This window comes from Erythrolamprus reginae, chromosome 3, assembly GCF_031021105.1.
Source record: "Erythrolamprus reginae isolate rEryReg1 chromosome 3, rEryReg1.hap1, whole genome shotgun sequence".
NCBI lineage: Eukaryota > Metazoa > Chordata > Lepidosauria > Squamata > Dipsadidae > Erythrolamprus > Erythrolamprus reginae.
The window spans coordinates 182772362-182798137 of NC_091952.1; the positions used below are offsets into that span (position 1 = coordinate 182772362).

Sequence of the window (25776 nt, forward strand, 5' to 3'; positions counted from 1 at the left end):
CAATGAATAGGAGAGAAAAAGAAGAAGAGAGAAGGGTGGGCGAGTGTACAGTGAAGTTGTGTTGAGAATGTAAACTAATTTTAACTTTATTAGCTCATTACCTTAGATCAAGATTAGTCGTATAGATGGAGAGAAGCCAGCGTTGAATTTATCACGGTATAGAGATTTGGAACTAAAAGTAAAATTTTATCTTTATACATCCAATATCTCTTGTTTATTGACTGCGATTGAAGCACTGTATCCATAAAATAAATATAACTCTTTCCAACCATCAAGTAGAGTAGATCATTCATTCATTCATTCATTCATTCATTCATTCATTCATTCATTCATTCATTCATTCCATCTCACCTTTATTATTTCTAGAAATAACTAGAGGGCAAACATATCCCACTTTCTCCTCCTATTTTCCTCACAACAACTACATGAAGTGTGTTGGGTTGTGAGAGTGTGACTGACCCGAGGTCACCCAGCTGACCTTAGCTGGCCTTAGAAGGGACTAGAACTCGTGGTATCCTGATTTCCAGCCTGTTGCTTTAACCACTAAACCAAATTGGCTCTTTGATTTTTTATTTTCATTTCCCACTTTTCATCCTGAGCTTTTCAGATGCAACAAAGCATCTTTTTCTAGTTCTTAGGATATATCTACCTCTATAAGGATTCACACTTCAGAGACAGGGAACTGTGAGTTTCATCGCTCACATTACAAGGACACTATAGTTGTGTTAAAACAAACAAGCAAACAAAATGGCAGAGGTTAATGCATGCCCCAGGAGTCTATTGAAAATCCTTCAGAAAAACAGGTGTCAGAATGAACAAATAATGACGAGGTTTCTTTTATCATTCTGAAAGTCTTTCTCCAAATTGGAAAAGCTGCAAACTAGAATTTTTCTCATTTAGTTTTTCCTAAATTATGTGGTGGGAATGGATTTCATTCACACTAAGGTACCCTCCATTCTTGTTTCCACTCTAATTTCATACCCTAGTTTGGGTTTAAGCAATCTTTTTTCATTTAGTATTTGAAAGTATCAATGAAGGCATTTTATATTATTATATTATAATAGCATATTATTATATGAGTTAAGGCCTGTCTGTAACATGATAATACAATATGTTTGCGATTCAGATTGTCTTCATTCTGCAATTTTATCTGTTTATTTAGAAATCAACTTGCATTCCTAAATTCTGAGGCCTAACATGTAAAAAGCTAGCTATTCCTTTTTGATCTCGACTTTGCTATTGACTATAATTTATTTCTATAATCCTAGAACATGTAATGGCACCCTACATCATTTCAAGTATTATGTGGTACGCGTTCAAAATTACGTGATTATGATTCCTTTCACATTCAAAAAGGCAGTTTCTAGGGGGGGGGGGGGGGGGGGGGTTTCCAATCCAGTATGATTTACTTTGTTAAAAATTCATGTCAAGTCTCTGTTGAACTGTTTCACTTTCCCAGTATCAGCTATTTCATTTTAAAGGTATTTTCATGCATTGCATAGAAGAGGTTTGGATTATTATTTTTTTCCTTTTTGAAATCAAATAAGAGATGTTTAAGAAAATGGAATGTTTTTTACAGCTTAGTGCAGGAAGGTATGTTCTCCTTGAGGAAAAAATGTTTTTATTATAGCATCTCTCGTATTGCAAAGGACAATTTTTCAAATGAATTTTAACTTTGTTTCCCTGAGGTAGAGTAGCTTCTACAACTTCTCTTAATAAAAGTCACATTATGAAGAGTAACTAAATGATGAACTAAAACTTATTTTAAAACTTGGTTAACTGTGTTGATTACAAGGAAAGTTTGTTAACAAACATCTGGAAATTAATTTTATTAAGCCAAATTTAAAATTATAAAATAATACCAAAAGCTTTTAAATTTTCAAATGCACTATTAGTAAAGATGGGGGAGGGAGGGAGGCTGAACAGGGGATAGGAAGGATTAAAATTAGCTGCTGTCCATGCCATAAACCTACATGTAGTTTCAATCTAATGGAATATAAAATAGTTGACAGATATGCACACTGATTTATGATGTGCTGAGATGGTTTCAGATTATTCCAATGATTTCCCCAAGGCTGCCCTCTCCTGAAAGAGATAATTTTTGAAATTATAAATCCAGCCTTTCTTTCAGCCTCGTTGAAGGTCAAAACAGCCAGGCGATTTTTACGGTGAAGTTTATCTTAGAAGATTTTCAAAAGCAAGGAAATAATATTTACAGAGTCTTTTGCAGTATGCCTCCTCTTCACTAGGCTTTTAAACCCAGCTAGTCTTAGATTGCATTGTGATCCATCCTAGAACCTTATAATATATTAGGCAGTATAATAAAACCCACTTATGGGATTGAAGCTTGGTTGAGCCTTATTTTTTCTTTCAGGTTTCTTTTAAAAAGGACTCTATTCCATGGGTGACTAACAAAATTAAGAAGACTCTCTGCTTGGCTAACACACCCCAAAGACTATAAACCAGCTAATCAGAATAATATACAGTGTAGATTATTTCCATAGGGATTGTTAATTAGGTTGATGTTGTTGGGTACATCATCTCCTATCCACCAATATTTTTTTCCTGTTATGGGACTGAATAGAGAAGATATCATCACCTGTTGTTCTACTTTCCATCTCTATTCTGCTGCCATTATGCCCACAAAAGGTTTAAAGATGAAATAAATGCCACTCCCTTGGATCTGTCAATACTAATTGCTCGGTAATGTTTCCTGGGGTTCTGAAAAGTTCTGTGCTGTAGATAAATTCATTCCTATTGTTCACATCTCCCTCCCTGCTTTTAGCCCATTGCCTGTTATTTTTTTTGGGGGGGGGGGGAATTCTGTTTAATGATATGTAATGAATAAACATAAAGTTATATTTTTGCTAGCTGTAGCGAGTTGTGTGTGTGCTTGCTCTGATCTGGATAGAAGAATTGGCTGGGAGTATGTTAGGTGCAAACCAAACTGAAAATTATCTAGAAAGATTTTCTAATAAATAGAAGAAATTAAAAGTATGAGTCTGTCCTGAACATGGGCATAATAGATATATGGAAGAAAATAAGATCAAATCCAGGAAGGCAACTATGGAAGGACACTGCCAGATGTCTTGAAAAAGCGAGCAACTTGATGCTTGATAACTCACCTTGCTGGCGACATCTCCCTTAACTCCCTTCGCTACTTCAACCTGGATTTGAAATATTTTTATTAATGAGTTTTCAAAATATCAAATGAAAAATATAAAACTAAAAGTCTTCCATAATACCTCAGCAGTGCCACAGGCTGATAGCATCCATGACACACCGCATTAAGGCAGTAACTGCTGCAAAAGGGACCCAAATGAAGTACTGAGCACATATGCATGCTTATACTTTTCAGAAGTCCAATATTGTTCTATGTACTATCCTTTTGTTATTGATCGCATGTACTATTCTAATTTTCTGAGATAGGGGATTTGGGGTTTTCATGAGCTGTACCCCATAATCATCACAATTATGACAAATCATGGCTTGAACTATCTTGCCTTGCATGTTATGAATATCTCTCATATATTAGGTTTCACCTTTTAAGCAGTGATGGGCTCCTACGGGAAAGTCAGGAATGCAATTCCAGTAGCAAAATTTGGAGCTCCACCCCAGAGAACCCAGTTTGCACTGAAAGATGTTGAAACAAAATGCATAAGCCACGCCCACAGTGTGGTAGTAAAAACTTTGGTATACCATCACTGCTTTTAAGTTACATTACTGAAATAAATGAACGTTTGCACAATATTCTAATTTTTTGAGTTTCACCTGTATTTACAAAGGCAGGATGGAATAAAATCCTCAAGTTGAGAGTTTGAAGTACAGTAATACCTCGTCTTGTTCTGGGACGAGGTTTGTAAGGTGAAAAGTTTGTAAGACAAAACAATGTTTCCCATAGGAATCAATGAAAAAGCAATTAATGCGTGCAAGCCCAAAACTCACCCCTTTTGCCAGCCGAAGCGCCGGTTTTTGCGCTGCTGGGATTCCCCTGAGGCTCCCCTCCATGGGAAACCCCACCTCCAGATTTCTGTTGCCAGCGAAGCACCTATTTTGGGGCTGCTGGGATTCCCCTGCAACATCGCAAAAAACAGGGAAGTCCAGAGGTGGTGTTTCCCATGGAGGGGAGCCTCAGGGGAATCCCAGCAGCACAAAAATGCGTGCTTCGCTGGCAACAGTAGTCCGGAGGTGGGGCATCCCAGTGGCGGCTGCTTGGGTTTGTAAGGTGAAAATAGTTTGGAAGAAGAGGCAAAAAATCTTAAACCCCTGGTTTGTATCTCGAAAAGTTTGTATGACGAGGGGTTTGTAAGAAGAGGTATCACTGTATTTCTCCTGCTAAACCTTAAAGGTTACCATGTGAACTGTTCCTGCCATCTTGATTGTATTTTGTTCTGGTTTAGTAAGACAAGATACCTCTTTTCTAAGAATCATTCTCAAAGCTTTGTCTTCCGCTAGAATGTCACTTATAAGCACCCATCATAGCATGTGAGGTATTTTATTTTTGATATCTATTCACTTGTATAAAACTTACTGATATAATTTTTAACAGCAGATCTTACATATTCATTCTAATATATATGTTAAGTGGCTTGTAGAATTATGTGATGCATTACTAGGAAATAACATTTTAATAAGGGATTTCAATACTGTTTGAAATCACTGGGCTGAAAAAGCATGGAGTACTATAATTAATGTATAGCTAGACTGATAGATACAGTATATACTCTTTAAGTCTCAACAAATAAATCCTTAATGCTGCTTTGCTCTCACAATCATATATTTATGAAAGTACAATATGTATTGTCCACAAATGCATGTAATGTGTGTACATACAAATAAACATCACAGAGATGCAAGCGATTTATTTTGAATTTTCACACAAAATGGAAATTGTGTAAACTCCCCCAAAAATACTCTCTGAAATTTGCTAATGGAACATTCACAATGGTTTTTCTTCTTTTTTCTTTTTGCTGAGAGACATTAATCGGGAAGCATCCGTAACAAGTTTATTGTAGAAATGCACGAACATTTGTTTTCTGTCACAAGTTTTGAAGGGAAAGGATGCATATTGTAAAACTGAGACATTCGGGATTACTGTATTTAAACTGCTTGCGCAGGACAAGTCATTAAATGCTGATTCTTGTGTCAGGGAGACAGTGGCAGCTGCTTATTAATGCATGGCATTATCCCATATTAAATCAGCAATGAATGGACAGCTTGACAGAATCTGTCATCAGAGGAAACATTATTAAAATAATTTAAAAACCCACTTTTAACTACTTCTTCTTTTTTTGCTACACGTTTCGGGTTTTTATTCATCCTTCCTTCTCTGAGCAGCAAACATTGCTTCTTCAGCTCTTTACCACCTAACAAAGCCCTTCCTGCCAGTTTTTTTGGCGACCGTGCAAGCTTATTTAGGGTTTGCTTTGCAGATTGTGGCCAAGAGCCTACGAAGAAAATTTCCATTTCCAAGCACATCATTGTGGAGGAGCACTCTGTGGTCTTTTCATTTTGATTGATGGGTTTGGTTTTGCACCATCTGGCTTCTGATAGGCTGCATTAATCATTGCTGGGGAAAGAAAACCAAGAAAATATATTCATGACTGTTTAATGTGTAGACATGTCACCGTTAAGAGTGGTGAGGTGCTTTTTTTGGGGGGGGGGGGGAGATATTATAAACAGTCATATTGGTAGTTAAAAATTAGTTAGATGTTCAATTGTACAGTTTACACAATGGTCTGTTTACATATTTGCCTATTTCAGAGTTATTTTTTAATTTTTTATTTATTTATTTTGTCCAATACACAATACATAGAAGAGAATAGACATGAGGTAATATATATAAAGAAAAATATAAAATAATAATAATAAAACACCAAAGGAATTGGCACCCTCATGAGGCTGGAGGTCCCCAAGGAAAGATTGGACGGGCATTTACGAAGGAATAAAAGTCTCCTGTCTTGGGATGGAGTGGGGTTGGACTAGGCCAAGAGTAGGCCAAGCCGGCTCCTCTGTGACACGTGCACTTCAACTCCCAGAATTCCCAAGCTGGCATGACTGACTCAGGGATTCTGGGAGTTGAAGTCCACAAGTCACAGAAGAGCCCACGAGGCCTACCCCTGGGCTAGAAAACCTCCACGGTCCCTTCCAGCCCTAGGATTCTATGATCTTTTATGATATGACCCCTGGACTAGAAGACCTCCAAGGTCCCTTCCAGCCCTAGGATTCTATGATCTTCGGCAGGGGGTTGGACTGGTAGGCCAAGATGGCTCCTCCATGACAGGAACATAATTATGCTTCACTTCAGATGCCATAATGTATACATGATTATTATTTTTTTAATGAATTGTTCCTATTTCTACTCATTATGTTGTTCTGTATTTATTTAGCATAATTGCCGCTTCTATTTGTTTATGAATATGGGGAGTTTTTTACAGTTGGGGAAAAGGGTTGATTTTCAGCCTAGTTCAACTGACCTTTCTGCAGAAGTGTGCGATTTCTTCACTAGATTTATTATGGGAATTGATTGGATTGGATTGGATTGGATTTGTATGCCGCCCCTCTCCGTAGACTCGGGGCGGCTAACAACAGTAGTAAACAGCATATGACAATCCAATATTAAAACAGTTAAAATCCTTATTGTAAAACTAAACATACATACATATTGAAATATAACTTATCTGTAAGATAATAGATTGGGAAAAGCTGCTTTTGGCAGTAAGAATTTAAAGTTTGCCCTGATTTGAGTACAATCAGGAATATATAGCATTTAATAGCGTCTGCATGTATGCTATGTGAAAAACTGTACTGATTTTTTCATAGGAAAACCTTGGGACTGCTATTAAATCCACAGTTTTTGATGTTTAACCAAAAGGTCAAAAATATGCTCATGTGAGCTTTTTAAAAAAAGAACATTATTAGTACTTAAATATTATTTTATCTTTTCTTTGCTACAGACATTTGATAAAATTAAATTCAGCCTGCTTGATGAAGTAATAAGCCAGAATATAATCAGTTCGCATAAAATAATTTTCAAACAATTTTGAAGCAGAATTAGCAAATTCCTGTGTTGTGCAAGCCTTATACCTTCTTTCACTTCTGCTATAATAAAATGTTTATTAGGATAGATAGAGCATACAGTAATCAGAACAGAAGTTTTAGTTTATTTTTATTTTATTTTATTCATTTGTCCAATACACAAATACATAGGAAGAAAAATAGACATGTAGTAATATATATAAGGGTAAAGTGAACTTAGAGGAGAGGATATATGAAAGAAAGAAAATACAGTATATATGAAGGTGAGAGAAAGGAAAGACAATTGGACAGGGGACGAAAGGCACACCAGTGCACTTATGTATGCCCCTACTGGCCTCTTAGGAACCTGGAGATGTCAATCGTGGAGAGTCTAAGGGAGAAATGTTGGGGGTTAGGGGTTGACACAATTGAGTCCGGCAATGAGTTCCACGCTTTGATAACTTGATTGTTGAAATCATATTTTTTACAGTCAAGTTTGGAGTGGTTCGTATTAAGTTTGAATCTGTTGCGTGCTCTTGTGTTGTTGTGGTTGAAGCTGAAGTAGTCATTGACCGGTAGGACGTTGCAGCTTATGATCTTGTGGGCAATACTCAAATCGTGTTTTAGGCACCGTAGTTCTAGGCTTTCTAGGCCCAGGATTGTTAGTCTATTTTCGTAGGATATTCTGTTTCGAATGGAGGAGTGAAGGGCTCTTCTGGTGAAATATCTTTGGACATTTTCAAGGGTGTTGATGTCTGAGATGTGGTATGGGTTCCAGATAGATGAGCAGTAGTTTATTTGGAGCAGTATTTTAGATCAGTATTGTGATGGGGTGTTGTCTTATCTTTGAAGAACTATTTGAAGGAAAGCACAACCAGTTCAGATTAGTTTAGTTATTTTGTATATTTGCTTCTGTGATAGTCCATTGATCTTAATCACTTAGCCCTGATTCTCAAGATTCTCTGTGTTTATATTTTAAATACAATTGCTTCATTGAATACAGAATTTGGTGCTTTTTAAATATGATATGTCTATTATATTATACCCAAGAATTGTCACCTGGATATCATTTAATATAGAATGCATTAACTAAGCCTGTCTTTGAGCTCTGGTGATTTAGTTAGTCGGTTCCTTATAGAAAACTGAATATATCTGATAAACTCCTAAGAATTGTGCATGAAGCTGTAAATCTGCCTTTTAAAAACAAAATGATATACTGTATTTGCAGTAGAATAAAAATGTGCAGCTCAGGGTTTTATTTATTTATTTTTATCCCGCCTTTATTATTTTTACAACTAACTCAATAAAAGTGAGACATATTCGACACGCCTTCTTCCTCCTCCTTTTTCCCCTAACAACAATCTTATGAGGCAGGTTGTTCTAAAAGAGAATGATTGTCCCGAAGTCCCAATTGGCTTTCATAGTTTTATGGGTTCCATGGGTTGAACTATGGAGTCCTTGGTACTTGCTGAGTTTAGTTGTTGGCTTGCAGATATTTAATTACGCAACTAAATAACATCATCAGAATGAGTGAGTGTGAGGCTTGGTCCCTGTTTATATACAGTATAAAAACGAATAAACTATCACAGAAACCAATTTAAGCCCTCCAAAATATCTTGAGTAAACCAAAAGACTCAGTAATCCAAGAAGAAAAAGCAGAGTCATCTACAATATACAGTGGAAAGATTGTAACAGCTACTGCGTAAGACATATTCCACAGTTCAACCCTAAGCTACATGGATTCTCTTTACCAAAAATACTAAATCCTGAATTACTTACTAGGGCTACCATATCTGGATTGAAAACACCTAGAAGAGGGATATACTGAAAATGCTAACTTTGTGGTCCATATGGTTGTCCCACTGTAACTAGTATTGCATTTTGCATTTCCAGGTTAAAAAATTCAGAGAATCATAAAAAATAAATTATCTGCAGAAATGTTTTATGGAAGCAGCAATGGCTAATATTTTGACAGGTGGCAAGAAATAAGGTCCAATAAAGGAAGTATTAATCTTATATAAGCAACCCTAGTATTAGTGTGTGTGTTTTTCCTTTCTCATTCTTATTGATGAATTGGGGAACAACTGTCCTGTTTCCCCCAAAATAAGACATCCTCTGATAATAAGCCCAATTGCACCTTTGAATGCATAGAAATAAGGCAAAGCACTTATTTTAGGGTTCAAAAAAATATAAGACAGGGTCTTATTTTTGGAGAAACATGGGATACAAACAGACATCCAGAACTCATGCTATATTTATATATATAACTTCAGGGGTTATATGTTTAACATTAAAAAAAAATTGCAAGGGATTCTCTGCCTGATTGCTGGGTGGCCGTGGCGTAGATGGCCTCCTGCGCCATGGTGGGGGGCCTTTTCTCTCTCTCCAGGGTCCAGAGGCTTTCCTCGAGCTTCCAGGAGGGTGAAAACGGCCTCCCCATGCTCCAGAGGCCCTCTGGAACTTCCCAAACTTCCAGTAAGCCCATTTTTCGCCCTCCCGGAACCTCCCCAAATGCTCTGCACTTACCTGGCATCCAAAATGGGCCACATGGAGACTCCTGGGAGGGGAGAGGGGAGGAGGCCAGGGCCAGCCAGGAGTAGGATTTGGGGGTTCTCTGAACTGCACAGAATCTTAGCTAGAGGTTCTCCCGAACTCCTGCAAACCCCCAGCAGCCCACCCCTGATACACTTCCATTATCCCATTTAGCGCATCCATTCTGCTGATTGGCCGTGTGAGTGATAGGGAGTTGTCATTGCCTAATGCTCCTCAGTGCAAGTTTCGTTTCTGAAATCCAAGTAGGTTCATTATAATCATATAGTACAGTCGTCTGCACTATAAAACAGATTACGGGTTTATTCTGTCGCTCATTTTTAAACATTTTTTTTTCAAATGTCTTTAAATAATGTATAAAATTTGGGAAACCGAAGATGCAGGTCAGCAGCTACGAAGCTTGCCTAGTTTTGCATGAAATACAGTATTGAAATAAAGCTACATACATTTTTGGATATGTTACTGGTTTTATTTTACAGTACTTGTAACCCACCCAAAACTGAAAGGCAGTCTTGACCTTTTTTTCTAGGTAATGATTTTTTACATGTGTAAAAGCAAATGAAAGGGAGGAGGGGAGCCCATTTTAATAGAAATAAATCACAACTGTGCCATAGTTGCCCATACTCTGAACAAGTCTGAAAATATTATTTTCACAGGAAATCATAGCAATAGCAATTTACCATGCAATTGTTTCCATGATTTGTTAAAATCAAATTTCCCATGCTGCCCTGTAATCACCATGGAGACCTACACCATCTATTGGATGGAGAAAGGAAGGTTTAGGAAGATGATAGAATTTAAGAAAGGTTGTAGGTATGGATCACCCTGTTTGTAGCAGAGTGATCCATATTGCCTGTATGTTTTGAGTCCAACAAAATTGTCTCTCTTAGGCCAATTTTAGAAGATCCCACCAAAGAGTTTAAGTATCTTAGACATAGTCAAGTTGGAATAGAAGAAAAAACAGGAAAAATAAATGTAATAACCAAATAGTGCTTCTAGAATTATTTCTAAGTTTTATTCAGCATCACATTATCAAGAGATTGGGGACTTTAAATGGCCAAAGCTGTGGTCTTAACTGTCTCTCCCATGCTTTTTTAAATATTTTTTTTCTTCCCCAACCTGACTAGGATTTAGTTCACTTTCAGATTTAATCTTTTTTTTTTTTTGCCAGTTTGTCCCCACATTGTTTTGATTTGGAAGTAAGAACCTATTGATAGACAATACTGTCCTGTGTCCCTTTACTTTGTTTACATTTATTTACTTTGTAAATAAAGTATACTTACATATTTATATAAATTTATAAATTCAAATGTAAATGTGTTCATGTAAATAAAGTATACTTATATAAATATTTGTTTATATTTGTTTACTTTATTCTTCAACATGCTCCTGGGTTGGAAGGAATAAAAATAAAGTCTGAAATACAAGAAGGTCTTAGGAAAATAGCAGCTGATTGAAAAGGAGTTCTGATTATTAAACATTGCTCTGAGGGTTAAGAAAAAGGAAAATAGAAATCCAAAGAAACTAAAGGAACAAAATAAATGCAGAGGGTATGGGCAGTGGTTCTTGCATGGATGATATAAATACATATATTAAATAATAATATACAGTACATGAATCACTGTGTCAGAATTTTATTTTATTTTTAAATTTTAAGGACAGGACCTGAAATCTAGAAGGGCAGAATAGTACACACCAATTCCACACAGGCATTTTATTATTGTTGTTCATTTAATTATAATTTTAAATTTATGGAAATGTGATATACAGTGGTACCTCGAGATACGAGTTTAATTCGTTCCGGACCTGGGCTCTTAAGTCGAGCAGCTCTTATCTCGAACGACTTTTCCCCATAGGAATTAATGTAAATAATTTTAATTGGTTCCAGCCCTCAAAAAACTCACAAAGTTAGTCTAAATTATGCAGAAAGACATGTTTTTAATGAAGAAATGTACATGTACATATAAATGAATAATGAAGTTTCTTTCACTTAACTTGTAAACTTTCTTAAACTTTTAAATTTACATATGTTCAACTTCTCTGCCACCCAATCCTGTAGGACAGAGGTCCCCAACCCTTTTTGCACCAGGGACCGGCTTTAAGCGATCAAGAGAGGAATGGGTGAATGAATGGACGGAGGGTGGGAAGGAAGGAAGGAAAGAGGGAAGGGACAGGAACAGAGGAAGGAAGCAAGGAAACTTATGAAAGGGGAGAGTAAGAGAGGAATGAGTGAAGGGAGGGAGGGAGGGAAGAAGGTGGGAAGGAGAAAGAAAAGAAGAAATAGAGGAAGGGAAGGTAAAAGAGAGAAAGAAAAAGAGCAAGAAAGAAAGAAAGAAAGAAAGAAAGGGGGAAGGGACAGGAACAGAGGAAGGAAGCAAGGAAACTTATGAAAGGGGAGAGTAAGAGAGGAATGAGTGAAGGGAGGGAGGGAGGGAAGAAGGTGGGAAGGAGAAAGAAAAGAAGAAATAGAGGAAGGGAAGGTAAAAGAGAGAAAGAAAAAGAGCAAGAAAGAAAGCTGCAAGCACCCCCCCGAGCCCCCCAGGCCGGCTGCAACCTTTTAAAACACGCGCGCCGCTTCGCAGCTGTCTCCTGAAGCCGAACGCGGAAGTTAGCGTTTGGCTTCAGGAGACAGCTCCTTGGCGCTTGTATCTCGAATTTGGGCTTGTAAGTAGAACAAAAATATCTCTCCCCTCCCAGCTCTTATCTCGAGTTGCTCTTAAGTAGAGCAGCTCTTATGTCGGGGTTCCACTGTACAGTGATCCCTCGGTTAGCGCGGGGGTTACGTTCCAAGACCTCCCGCGCTAACCGATTTCCGCGTTATACTGGATGCGGAAGTAAAAACACCATCTGCGCATGCGCGCCCTTTGTTCCATGGCCGCACATGCGCAGAAGGTGGAGCGACGCAAGTTCGGAGGCTGGCAATGCAATGGTGATTTTTCCGGGCTCCTCGCCGCTACCCACAGGGCAGCGCTGGCGGCAATGGCAATGGCAACCTTCCCTCCTTCCCTTCTCTCCCTCCCTCCTTCCCTCCTTCCTTCCTCTCACCGGCTTTCTTGGGGCAGCGCTGGCGGCAACATCTGCATAAGAGCGTCCCCCTTTCAGCATGTCCAAAATGTCAATTTTCTCTTTAATTGTGAGTATCCTCCTGGTCTTTTTAGCGTCGCCGCCTCCACTCCGTGTGCAACGTTTAGGAGGCATCTTCCAACAAGTCTGAACAAGTTCCAACAGTTGCAAAGCTTTTTTTGCGTTTGCAACGATTGGTCGAGATTTTGGCCAATCAGCAATCAGTATGACGTCATCGGGCGGGAAAAACCGTGGTGTAGGAAAAAAAACGCGGACTTATTTTTTAATTAATATTTTTTTAAAAACCGCGTTGCAGCGTTTCGCGCTAATCGAGGACGCGCAAATCGAGGGATCACTGTATTGATAAATAGTCTCCAAGATTTTGTGTAGTCTTAAGTCATCTTGAGAGAAAATGTTCTGTGAATATTCTGTTTAGATCAGAAGTCTCCAATCTTGGCAACTTTAAGACTTGTGTTTTTTAATTCCTAATGTAATTCTGGGAGTTGAAGTCTACAAATCTTAAAGTTGCCAAGGTTGGAGACCCCTGGTTTAGATATTCGCTGAATATCCTCAGTGATGGCGAACCTTTTTTTTCCTCGGGTGACAAAAGAGCATGGGCATGTATTATCATGCATGCACGAGTGCCCACATCTATAATTCAATATGTGGGTAGGGCGAAAACAGCTTCCCCCACCCCCAGGAAGGCCCTGTAGAGGCCAGAAACGGACTGTTTCCTAACTTCTGATGGGCCCAGTAGTCTCATGTTTCACCCTGCCCAGGCTCCAAAGGCTTCCCTGGAGCCAAGGGAGGGTGAAAATTCCCTCTCCTACCTCCCCCATAGGCTCTCTGGGAGCCAAAAGCACTCTCCTAGAGCCTCTGTGTGAGCCAAAAATCAGCTGGCCAGCACACACATGCACGTTGGAGCTGAGTTAGGGCAACAACTCGCGTGCCAGTGGATATGAGTCTATGTGCCACCTGTGGCACCCTTGCCATAGATTCGCCATCACTGTCCTAGAATATTCAGAGACTGAAACTAAAGAACTGAAATAAATTGATAATTGATTCATACTTGATATTCAGAAACTGAACTAAGGAACTGATATAAATTGATAATTGATTCATAATTGATAACAATTCTTACTGCTACGTTCCTGTTTCAATGATTGATCACTTGTTCATTTGTTTTCAACTTGTGGTGCCCCAATAGACCTCAAAAAGCACCAGCTGCATCTTTTAAGTTCTTGTAAGCTTATATATGCAGTTGCAGTATGTCAGCTCTGATAGCATTTAACCCCACTGTCTTTTCAAACTTTTTCAAGCATTAGAGTATTCTTTCCTAATGCTTACTTTTCCAATGTTTGTCCAAAAAACTAAGCTTTTGCTTACTTATCAGTGCCTGTATTTAACATCCTTGTTTTAGTTTATCTAACATTGAATGATTTATTCTTCTTGTAATCCAAGATGTTGCCAATGATTTTTCCTCACCATCACAATTCAGAGACACATTTTTCCCCTTCATTCAGCTCTTCTAGTAGTCTAGCATTCAAACCAGTTACAAAACATAGCCTTGACAAGGAATAATGTTGCTTTAGGGGGAATATATCTGAACTACAGTGGTACCTCTACTTACGAATTTACCATAATTTGTTCCGTAACCAGGTTCTTAAGTAGAAAAGTTTGTAAGCAATTTTTCCCATAGGAATCAATGTAAAAGCAAATAATATGTGCACTTGGGGAAACCAAAGGGAAGGTGGAGGCCCTGTTTCCTCCTAGGAGATTCCTAGAGAGGTCCCATGGAGGCTTCTCCCTGCCTTTCCCAGCCCTGTTTCCTCCCAGGAGCTTCCTAAAGAGGCCCCACAGAGGCTTCTCTCTGCCTTTCCCGGTTACAGTTTCAGAGGCTTGGGTTTGTAAGTGGAAAATGGTTCTTGAGAAGAGGCAAAAAAATCTTCAACATCCAGTTCTTATCTAGAAAAGTTAGTAAGTAGAGGCGTTGTTAGGTACCACTGTATTATGTTTAGATACATTTTTATCTATTATATAATTAATTAAAATACCAATGAATCATATTTTTAATGTTGACCATTTATTAGTATCCAGTAGAGGAGCAATGGGAAAAATGGCAATGGACTTTGTCATCCTTCATTTTCTATTTGAAATGCAATCGGATTGAAATTATTGCAGAGCTTCAGCAATAGGTCTAGGAAAGCTGTATCATACCACTGTGTTTGTTCTTCATGGCCAAAGAAAGATCAACCTCTAGTTTAATATATACAGTATCGTAATGATGTTTCAGAGGAAAATAATAGTTTTATGATATCTGTATGCACCAGACACAAATCCTATGGCAGATGCGTAATGTCCTGCAATACTACATCCATGTCTTGATTTGTTTTCCAAACCTGTATGTCTATAAATAACTTATGATGCCGGGCTGTTATGTGCTCTGACTTTGGGTGACATAGTGCAGTCACATTTCTCTTCTGAAATGAAAGACTGCAATCTCAGCTCAGTAGAATGCAAGTCACTTTTTTTTACAGATGAAAGCACAAGAATTGTTTGCTGTTCATGGCAGAGATCAAAGGAATAGTTTAATGCTGAGACACAGACCTTCAGACCTCAATTCATTAAACAAATTTGGTTTTTTATTCTCAACTCCCGCTGTTCTGCCGTATTTGCTTTACAGCATAATATGTGACACTTTAGGTTTATATAATTTAATCTTGATATACATGTCGCTATTGTCTGCTAAGTCATTGCCTCTTAAAGTTTTGTTTTTAAATCTTTGTATCCCATAAATTAAATAAGCATGCCTGTGCTGTAAAGGTAATAAATGTCCTTGAGACTTGACTGTGATACATACGCTTCAAATGTTCTTGAGACTTGTGTATGTGTATATGTAAAGTTGTAAGCTGCCTAGGACCAAGATTGCTGCCTCCTTTTGAATTTAATGATAGATTGAACAAAATCTCAAGATGATTACAATGTCCAACCACCATATAAATTTAATTAATAGAACAAAAGATAACATTTTATATTGCATCTACATTATTGTTGTTAGCCGCCCTGAGTATACGGAGAGGGGCGGCATACAAATCCAATAAAATGAAATGAATGAAATGAAATTGTGGTATAAAAATATTCACTTAAAAATAGCTCCTGTTATCTTTTTATTTTATTTTTCTGATGCTGCTTTAGCATAGTTTTGTCTTCCAAAGACTTGAATTATCACAATCCATCAGGAAACACAATGGGTTGCAGGTGCTACACTATGAAATCCATTAATTAGGTTCTGTTCTCATTGAGGGCAATTAATTGATTGTGTCATAAAGTTGTTTTTGACTTCTTGCAACTATATGCTTTTTCTCCAGTTAGTCAGTGTTACCCTTTGTAAAGTGTTGAGACCCTTTTCTGCCCTACTGAACTTTGTCCCATTGTGATTTTGAATGTGCATCAGAGGTGGGTTCCTGCTGGTTTTTGACCAGTTCTATAAAACCAATAGTGGGAATTTTTCCCTGTTCGCCGAACCAGTAGCGATGGCCAGTTGGATACACCCTTGAATCAGGTCTCTTGGCAGCACCGTAGGCAGCACCATCTTGGTTCTTCTTTGCATGTGCAGAAGCTTGGTTTCTAGCACTGCGCATGCACCTATGTAGTGCACCCGTGCGCAATGCGTTTTACTACCACACTGGGTGTGGCTTATGCAGGACACTCTGCATTTTCTTTCAACATCTTTCAGTGCAAATTGGGTGATCTGGGGTGGACCTCTGCTTTTGCTACCCCATTACACACACACACACAGTGTGGGCAGCAGTCTACCCTTGTGTGTGGAGCAGGTCAGGAAGCGAGCCGGCAGTGAGATAAGCCAGAATCCAACCCTGGGGTGGGGTGGGGTGTGAATGTGTGTGCGTGTTTGTATGTGTGTACATATGAATATATGAATGATTGGAAGGGAGGGAGGAAGGAAGAGAGAGAAAGGAAGGAAGAGAAAGAGAGATAAAACAAACCAACCCTAGATATGTTATAGTGCTTAAAATAAAATAAATGTAGCAAAAAATAATGAACAATTAAAAAGATAAAAGATCCATATAATATCTAATGGTATCAGTATAAAATTAACCCAATCCTTAAATCTAGACCATATAAAAATATATCACCTTATCTTCTCGTTTTTAGAATATAAAAACTTCAAAAATAGGTAACATATTGTGGAATCTATGCCTGAAAATCAGAAAATAAGTTTAATTTCAATTACCTTCTGTGCTGTGTCATGGGCTGATCAAATTATAATGACCTGTTCCATGCATAATGCTAAACCAACATTTGATTCAAACACCAAATTAAAAGCTAAGAAATGTGCTTCATTCTTTCACCAAGCAATCTGCTCCAGATATTTTTCTCCTCTAGCAACTCCCCTTTCAAAAGTGAATTTTTGCTTGTAACTTTCATTGGCATTCTTTCATTCGCTGCGTGGTATATTAAGTCACAAGCTCATGCACCATCATTTTAATGTTGTTATGTATGGCTCATTAACAAGCATTTGTGCCTTGCTGTGCTCTTTGAACCCCAAACAGCAACAAATGTTGCTTTGTCACAGTTCTGGAAATCCAGAAGACACAATAAGATGAAATCAGAATGGATAAAACCGAGTAATGCTGTTTTAGCTGTGTTTGCACTGTAAACAGAGGCCGGTTCTGTAGCAGAACAAAATTGTTCCCAGAAAGCAGGAGGAAAGATAAAATGCCTTGCTAGTGTCATCTAGAATCAGAGAACAGATCTGGGGCCAAATTTTATTCTAAGATTTCTGGCAGCTTAATGCAAATTGCTTTTTGAAGGCTGGCCCTTGGCTACACACATTAAGGAACTAAAGTCTATTAGGGGTCCACTATTGGTTTCTTATCATATAATTTGATTATTTACTGAAGCCCAAATTTAACCATTAAAAAAAAAGTAGACTTCTGTTTGTTTGTTTTTAAAGTTCCCTTGGCTAAATTGTACTGCTAGAGCTTCTGTTTTAGATTTTTTTTTTAAATGCTATTAAGCATGAATACTAATGGTTAACTGGTTCCTGTGTTTCCAATGGTTATTTAGAACATCACAGAATGGGAATATATATCTGTGTGCTGTGTGTGTATAAAATAAAAGCTAATTAACCCCAAATAAGCTTTCCTAGAGAAGCAGAAACTGCTTCCTTTATAGATGAAATTGGTGTCCTCTGTTTTGCGATATTAAATTTTAACACCATCTGCACCTTGGAAATGATGCTAATATCTTGCACAGTCGGAAACACTTGTTAATGAACGCTTGGAATATAAGTTCTAAGGGATAGGTGTCATTCCACAAATTGAGTTACCTTGTAAACAAAATGTGGTGAGGAAGATTGTGCTTTTATCATTTGCTGCTTTACCAATTTCATTTCCTAAATATATTCTGCTGCTGTATACTTTCATAGGGCAACAATCTTTGACCTTTCCTTTCTGTCTGAAGACAGCTTTTCATAGAGCTAAATATATATGTTGTCCTGCATCATCCTGTGGATGAAGTCAATGGATAACAGCAACATCTATTCAAGATCTTATTATGTAGGCCCTGCAAGTTCCTTACATCCTAAAATATTTTATATTGGGTATATTAGACCTGTAGTGATGTAAATATAAATAACAACAAATATTCCTAGTTGTTTTCACTGTTCAATTCAGTATAGAAGATACTTGGAATATAATGATGATGATGATGATGATGATGATGATGCGGCACAAATGATCCACTGGAACATGTGCCGGAACTACCACCTACTAGTGGGATCATCAGCCCAAAAAAGTGCTCGAAAATGAGCAAGCAAAACTACTGTGGGACTTCCGACTGACCGAATTTTGAAATATAACACACCAGACATCCTGATTGTGGAAAAAAAGAAAGCATGGGTCATCGACATCGCAATCCCAGGGGACAGCAGAATTGAGGAGAAGCAGCTAGAGAAATTAGTGAAATACGAAGATCTAAAAATCGAGCTGCAATGACTCTGGCATAAGCCAGTGAAAGTGGTCACAGTGTTACTTGGCATGCTGGGCGCAGTGCCAGAGGATCTCAGCAGACATTTGAAAACCATCTGAATTGACAAAATTTCCATCTGTCAATTGCAAAAGGCCGCTTTACTGGGATTGGCACACATAATTCGCCACTACATCATGCAGTCCTAGATGCTTGGGAAGCAGCCGACTGGTGATGAAATACAAAATCCAGCATAGTGATCTCGTTTGTTGTATTGACATAATAATAATAATAATAATAATAATAATAATAATAATAATAATAATAATAATAATAATTTATTACACTTGTATGGCACCCCTCTCCGGAGACTCGGGGCGGCTCACAACAACAATAACACAATATAAATACAAATCTAATAATTAAAACTATGGCTAAAAACCATTATCTTAAAACAAGCAGTAATACACAATCAATACTCAATATTACAATCATACCCAGACATCAACCCCTAACCCCCAACACTTCTCCCTCAGACTCTCCACGATTGACCTCTCCAGGTTCCTAAGAGGCCAGTAACGGGCGTACATAAGTGCACTGGTGTGCCTTTCGTCCCCTGTCCAATTGTCTTTCCTTTCTTTCACCTATCTTATATATTATCTTCCTTTCATATATCCTCTCCTCTAAGTACACTTTCACCCTCTTTTATATTATCACATGTCTATTTTCTTCCTATGTATTTATGTATTGGACAAATGAATGAATAAAATAATAAGTAACTTTTAATGGTCAGAAGAGGGGGGCATATCTTGATACTGTACTTCTAGATCGGTGAACAGCCCGGCTGAGGAGAGAGAGGGGAACCAGGCGGTGTGAGTGGCAGGCTAGCACACATGTGGATGTGCCGCTTAACTTGCATGAGTGGTGGTCCAGCACACAGGTGCAAATCAAGCTGCATGTGTGTGCACGCACCCCAGCCCACCACTTGCGTAAATCAAGCTGTGTGCACTAGCCCATCAGTCACGTGACCCAGTTCCAAATAGGACATAGCCCAGGAGTTCGGACACCCCTGTTCTAGATAAGCTACTTTTCATATATTTAAAGGTTTCTCGTCCTTAAAGTACTGAAAATACCTTTCTTAAATCAAAGAGTCATTATTTCAACTTAATGCCAATCATTTCCTATATATGCTTACCTTAAAAAAATTCTGTATTTCAATAGTTAAATAAACTGGAAAATATTTAAATATTTTAAAAATTCCAGATAGCTCTGTTTTTCTGAATACAAAAAATTTTTCATTTTCCTCACCCCTTGGCCATTGGTGTGGCTTGGATGATGCCCAAAATCCCTATCTAATCTGCCAGTAATAGTTCTTGCTGCTGCTTCCAATGACTGTTTGATAGTTGTTTTACTGATTTAAGATATTCATGAACTGGGAGAGCCAACAGTATCAGGGTCAGCCAATGAATAGGCATAGCAACTAAGTCAGCCAATGGGAGCCAAACACTTCTGATTCTCTGCAGAGAATCGAAACTGGAAGGCTGGGCATGGCTCACTCTCCACTCTGCTCTCTGCCCGCTCGGTACTCTCTGTGCTTGTCTGCTCTGCTGAAATGAAACTAACTCCTGCTTGTGTTTATTTGAAGAAATAATCTGCTAATGGTATTGTGTGTGTGTGTGTGTGTGTGTGTGTGTGTGTATATTTGTTTTTGTAGATTTTCACGGGTACAGGTATGACGGTCTTGATATATTCAGGTTTCTTCCTGTGTAGGATTTAGAAATTTCTGGTGACGTTTTGACGAGGTCCCACTTGTCATCTTCAGGCTGGTGCTTCTGTCCTTGTTCTAGGGCGAACACAGTGAAACCTGAGCTGCCTTCCTTCTATAAATACTGGTGGCTGGGGGTGGCTTGATGACTCAGCAATTGCCTGCTGTGTAGAAACTTCCTCGTGAGTCAGTGGGGTAACACCTGGGGTCGTTGATTTAACTGAGGTATGCTGATTAGTTAATGATTGTGGATTAGGGGTGATATCCTGAATAGTTGGAGCTTACAGGCTACTTGGTTGTTTTGCAATGTGTGTTCTGAGTCTGGTTTCATTTTTTATGGCTGGGATACATTTGTTAATGAGGGCTGGTTTCCAGATGTCTGGTAGGCAGGAGGTATCATCCCGCTTGTTCATATTTTGGGGATGTTTTCGAGATAGAAACCAGACTCAGAACAGACATTGCTGTGTTCGCCCTAGAACAAGGACAGAAGCACCAGCCTGCAGATGATTAGTGGGACCTCGTCGAAACATCGCCAGAAATTTCTTATATATATATATATATATATATATATATATATATACATACATACATACATACATACATACATACATACATACATACATACATACATAATTATGTTTATAAAGAAGTTTATGAATCCAACTGAATCAGTGATCTATGTGTGCTTCTGGTTTTGACTTTGCAACAAACTTTAATAGACTGGCTGTTCTATTTTTCATTTGCTGCTGCTTCGCTCACTTATTTGCAGCCCCCACTTTTCTCAAAGATCCCCCCCCCCCCAGTTTCTGCTCTCCATGGTCAATGGATTTAATAGAAAGAAGGCTTTAAGAAATCAACGAGGGAGGCTGCAGAACTAAGGATGACACAGGAAAGGGAGCAGTAGGTACTTGAAAGAACAGGTGGCTTTGCAGAAGTAATTGGCTGTTAATTTAATCTCCCTAATCCATTCTAGATAGCCTGTTGAGGTTAAAATCTCTTATGAAGCAAGTCTTCAGAAAGCTCAACTGTATTTGATTAGGAGCTGAGCATACTGCTCATGGCAGAGAATGAGTTATCTGGGTGCATTTATGTGTTAGTGCATATGAGTGACTATATATATATATTTAAAGTGTTTTCTGATCCTGCGACAAACGTTACATCCACTGTGGCTCAAACAAGCTGCCCTAATCTGCAAAAAAAAATTCCTAACAATACCTGAAAAGGATAATAGAAGAATATAGAGCAAAAAACAAGTTAACCCTCTTTATTTCTTTTCCTGGAAAATGAAAATGTTCAGGGCTTTTAAAATTTGACCTACCATTTATACAATTTATAATATCTCTCTCTCTCTATTATCTCTTTATATAATACTATTCACTCATGTTCTACATAATAGGTTCGAGAAGGAAGCATAAATGATCAAGTCTTAACATTTCCTCTGCTTTTATTAGTCTTGTGTAAAGGATGGATTTTGTTTTTAATGGTTCTATCCATGATTTTGTGAGTGGGGGAGTACATCACTCCCTTTTGCTTGAAAGCTTGTGGTCAGAGCATCATTACCCCATTGCAATGGAGAGCAAACTATAAACCCTTTAATTAAATATTCAGGCTTACCAACTCTCCTCATTTCTTCTTCAAGATCCTAAATGTCTATTTAAGGGAACCATCTAGAGAAGGAAAGGCTCTCTTGTTCTCCATATAATTTGAACTCTGCAAAGGAAACGGATGCATGAATCAATCATGCTTCCTCTTCTGCTGTTTTTGGTGGAATATACAAAGCTTACCCATACTGGGGTTGGAGGAAAATTTAGAAACATAATTTAAATCTCTTGTTTCCTCCTCCTTCTGAAGTGTTTTTTTTTAAATTTTATTTTAGTAATTTAAAAAATAGTAATTAAAAAATTACTACTAGTAGTAGTATTTATTTATTTATTTATTTTGTCCAATACATAATACACATTGAAGAGAATAGATATGTGATAATATAAATAAAGAAAAGAATAGAAGAAAAGATATAAAAGTATAGGTGAACATATTTGAAAGGAAGAAAAGATAAATGAGATAAGGAAAGACAATTGGACAGGGGACGGAAGGCACACTGGTGCACTTATGCACGTCCCTTACTGACCTCTAAGGAACCTGGAGAGGTCAATCGTGGATAGTCTAAGGGGAAAATGTTGGGGGTTAGGGGTTGACACTATTGAGTCAGGTAATGAGTTCCACGCTTCGACAACTCGGTTGCTGAAGTCATATTTTTTACAGTCAAGTTTGGAGCGGTTAATATTAAGTTTGAATCTGTTGTGTGCTTTTGTGTTGTTGTGGTTGAAGCTGAAGTAGTCGCCGACAGGCAGGATGTTGCATATGATCTTGTGGGCAATACTTAGATCTTGTTTAAGGCGTCTTAGTTCTAGGCTTTCTAGGCCCAGGATTGAAAGTCTAGTCTCGTAGGGTATTCTGTTTCGAGTGGAGGAGTGAAGAGCTCTTCTGGTGAAGTATCTTTGGACATTTTCAAGGGTGTTGATGTCCGAGTTGTGGTATGGGTTCCAGACAGATGGACTGTATTCAAGGATGGGTCTGTAGTAGTACTACTACTATAGTAGTATACTATATATACTATATAATACTATAGTAGTAGTACTATAGTAGTACTAGTAACTAGTAGTACTAGTAATAATTTCAGTATCCACTGTACAATGAATATTGAATTTTTTTTTAAAGTACCCAATGTGTTAAAGGGCTGTCACACCTCACTTCTGTCACTATAAAGAATATTTGTGCTTTCCCACCAAATCATCTTCTCGACTGCAGAGATATATAATGTCCATATTCCCCCCCCCCCCTTGTTTGTAAATATTTTATTTTTATTTATCCACAGACGTTGAGTGATTTGCTATTTTCTAGAGAGTATTAAAGAGAAGAATTCATTTATTTTATTGTTGGAATTGTCATAAGTGACGGGATTTAGGTTTGGGGCTTGTTATTGAGGTTTGGGGGATGTCTCAGGTTAGAATTACTGTCATGTAAGAAATAGCCTTATGACTGACTGACAGTGCAATATCTGAGAAGGGATACTGACTCTCATAATAATGTGACACTTCATGAGCAGTTTGACTGCTTTCATTACCTGAATTTATACCTCAATTTCCATATGAAATCTGCTAGCAGTAGGAAAACTGTCAAGATCCAGTCTGTGTGGCTGTTTCTAATAGGGCTTAGGAACAGTACTTTAAATATTTTAATTGCAAGAAAACTTTGTAGTTTTTTCAAGAAAGAGAATTTCTAAGTTCCAATTTTAAAATATTCAGCATGATTGCAAGCAACTGTTGAACTTCTCTTTCTTTGTCATGAATAGGTAGTATATTTTATTTATACAAATACATACATAAACACACACAAACACACAAAATGTCATATTGATAGATAGGCACCATTTTACTTTTACCAGTAAACCTCTTGGGGCTTTGATCAACAGGTATTTTTCATTGGGAATATATAAATTTGGGTCTGAAAAAAATTGGTTTTCTAAAATTTATGGTATCTACAGTATATTTAAAATTGAATATCAGTGTTCCACATTTTTGTCAGGATTCCATTCTTGAATTACCAGTAAAAGATCGACATGCCACCTTGCCTAGATTATACTCATCTATAGATTTATAAAGATGGAAGATTTTTACTATGAAAGAACGTCTCTCATGGTTTTTGATACAATGGGCCAGAGTTTCAAAGTTTATTCTTTTGCTGTCATAGTTCCACACATAATGATAAGAATTGTGACCTTAAAAAAGAATGAAGCTAATATTTTCTAACAAAAAGCGATTTAACAATGCTTTACTATACCTTGTTTACAATACTATAATATACTATATCCCAGTGATGGTGAACTTTTTTCCCTCAGGTTCTGAAAGAACATATAAATACACACTTGTAATTCAATGGCTGGGGAGGGTGAAAACAGCTTCCCCATCCCCCAGAAGCCTCTAGAGGCCAGAAAAAGCCTGTTTCCCAACTTCTGATTAACCCAGTAGGCTCGTGTTTCACTCTTCTCAGGCTCCAAAGGCTTCCCTGGGGCCGAGGGTGAGTAAAAACACCCTCCCACATCCCCCCGGAGGCTCTCTGGAAGCCAAAAAGGCCCTCCCAGAGCCTCTGTGTGAGCCAAAAATCAGCTGGCCAGCACACACATGCACGTTGGAGCTGAGCTAGGCCAACAGCTCATGTGCCAGCAGATATGCCTCTGCGTGCCCCCTGTGGCACTTGTGCCATAGGTCCGCCATCATTGCTATACCCCGTTCCCTGAAAATAAGACCTATCCCACAAATAAGCGTTCCTTAAGAACTTGCGCCTCCATCCACCCATTCTGTCTGGTTGCTCATGAGGACGCGGCCATGAGATGATGCTGGGTGGTGGAGCTGCCCCGTATGCCCCACACCAGCTTACCTCAAGGCCTCACTTCATGGCACCGAGTCTACGGAGAGGGGCGGCATACAAATCTAAATAATAATAATAATAATAATAATAATAATAATAATAATAATAATATCACTCGACCATCTGCTCCATTGTGGCTGTGAGCAAGCAGGAGTGGTCCTGCTGGAGGGGGTTGGAGCCGCTGCCATGAGGCAAGGTATATGTAGGACTGTGGGTGGCCTGGCTATAGGGACCTTGAGGTAAGCCGATGCGGGGGCATGGGGCAGCTCTGCCCCCCCTGTACCGCATGACCTCCTGCTCCACTGTGAACATGCAGAAGAAGTGGTACGTACATGGGGAAAAAATAAGACATCTCCCAAAAATAAGCCTTAGTACTTATTTTGGGGTCCAAAAGAAAAGAAGATCCAGTCTTATTTTTGGGAAAACCTGGTACTTATGCTTTTTTTATTGTGGACATAAATAAGCAATATTGTAGCATCCTTTTTCAGATTTCTGAATATTTATTTAAAAATGTTGTGTTCTCCTCCACAGTACAGTTGAGCTGATTAACAAAGAGAGGTAATTTCATTCAGAATATTATACGTATATGGCACAAGGGATAATTTAGCAGCATATGAAATTTTGATTCAACAATACAGCTCCCCATACAAAGACAGTTCAATCCTGGAAGAATTGGTTGTTGTGCCTTTTTATTTTCACAACTCCTGGTGGCAAGACATTAGGTCTGACAAGAGAAGAATTATTCTATACAATACGGGGCAGAGAAAATATTGTATAAATATTTAGGGATGAAGATCTATCCCAAAGGTCAATGTTACAATGGTGGGCGTTCCTGCTTATCCTTCTGTATTTATAATCTAGGATACATTGCTTGATCTCTTATAAGACCCTCTCCAACCTTCTTGTTATTGACGATTGAAACAAGAGTTCACAATAAGATAATTCAGAGGCTGTACTTTTTTCTT

General features: G+C 38.2%; 1 protein-coding gene across 5 annotated transcripts in view; it reads left to right on the plus strand.

Annotated features, from left to right (window-relative positions):
- The window catches only part of CDKAL1 (CDK5 regulatory subunit associated protein 1 like 1), a 652416-nt gene that overhangs the window by 358301 nt on the left and 268339 nt on the right, over window positions 1–25776 (plus strand). Inside the window, exon 14 of one of the 5 annotated variants that reach the window (XM_070747383.1) lies at window positions 2375–2868. The exons of the other annotated variants lie outside the window; for them this stretch is intronic. Coding sequence (XP_070603484.1) covers window positions 2375–2461 — 87 coding nt within the window. The 3' untranslated portion in view covers window positions 2462–2868. Of the gene's footprint in view, window positions 1–2374; window positions 2869–25776 lie in introns of those variants that run through there. 5 annotated transcript variants of the gene reach the window in all.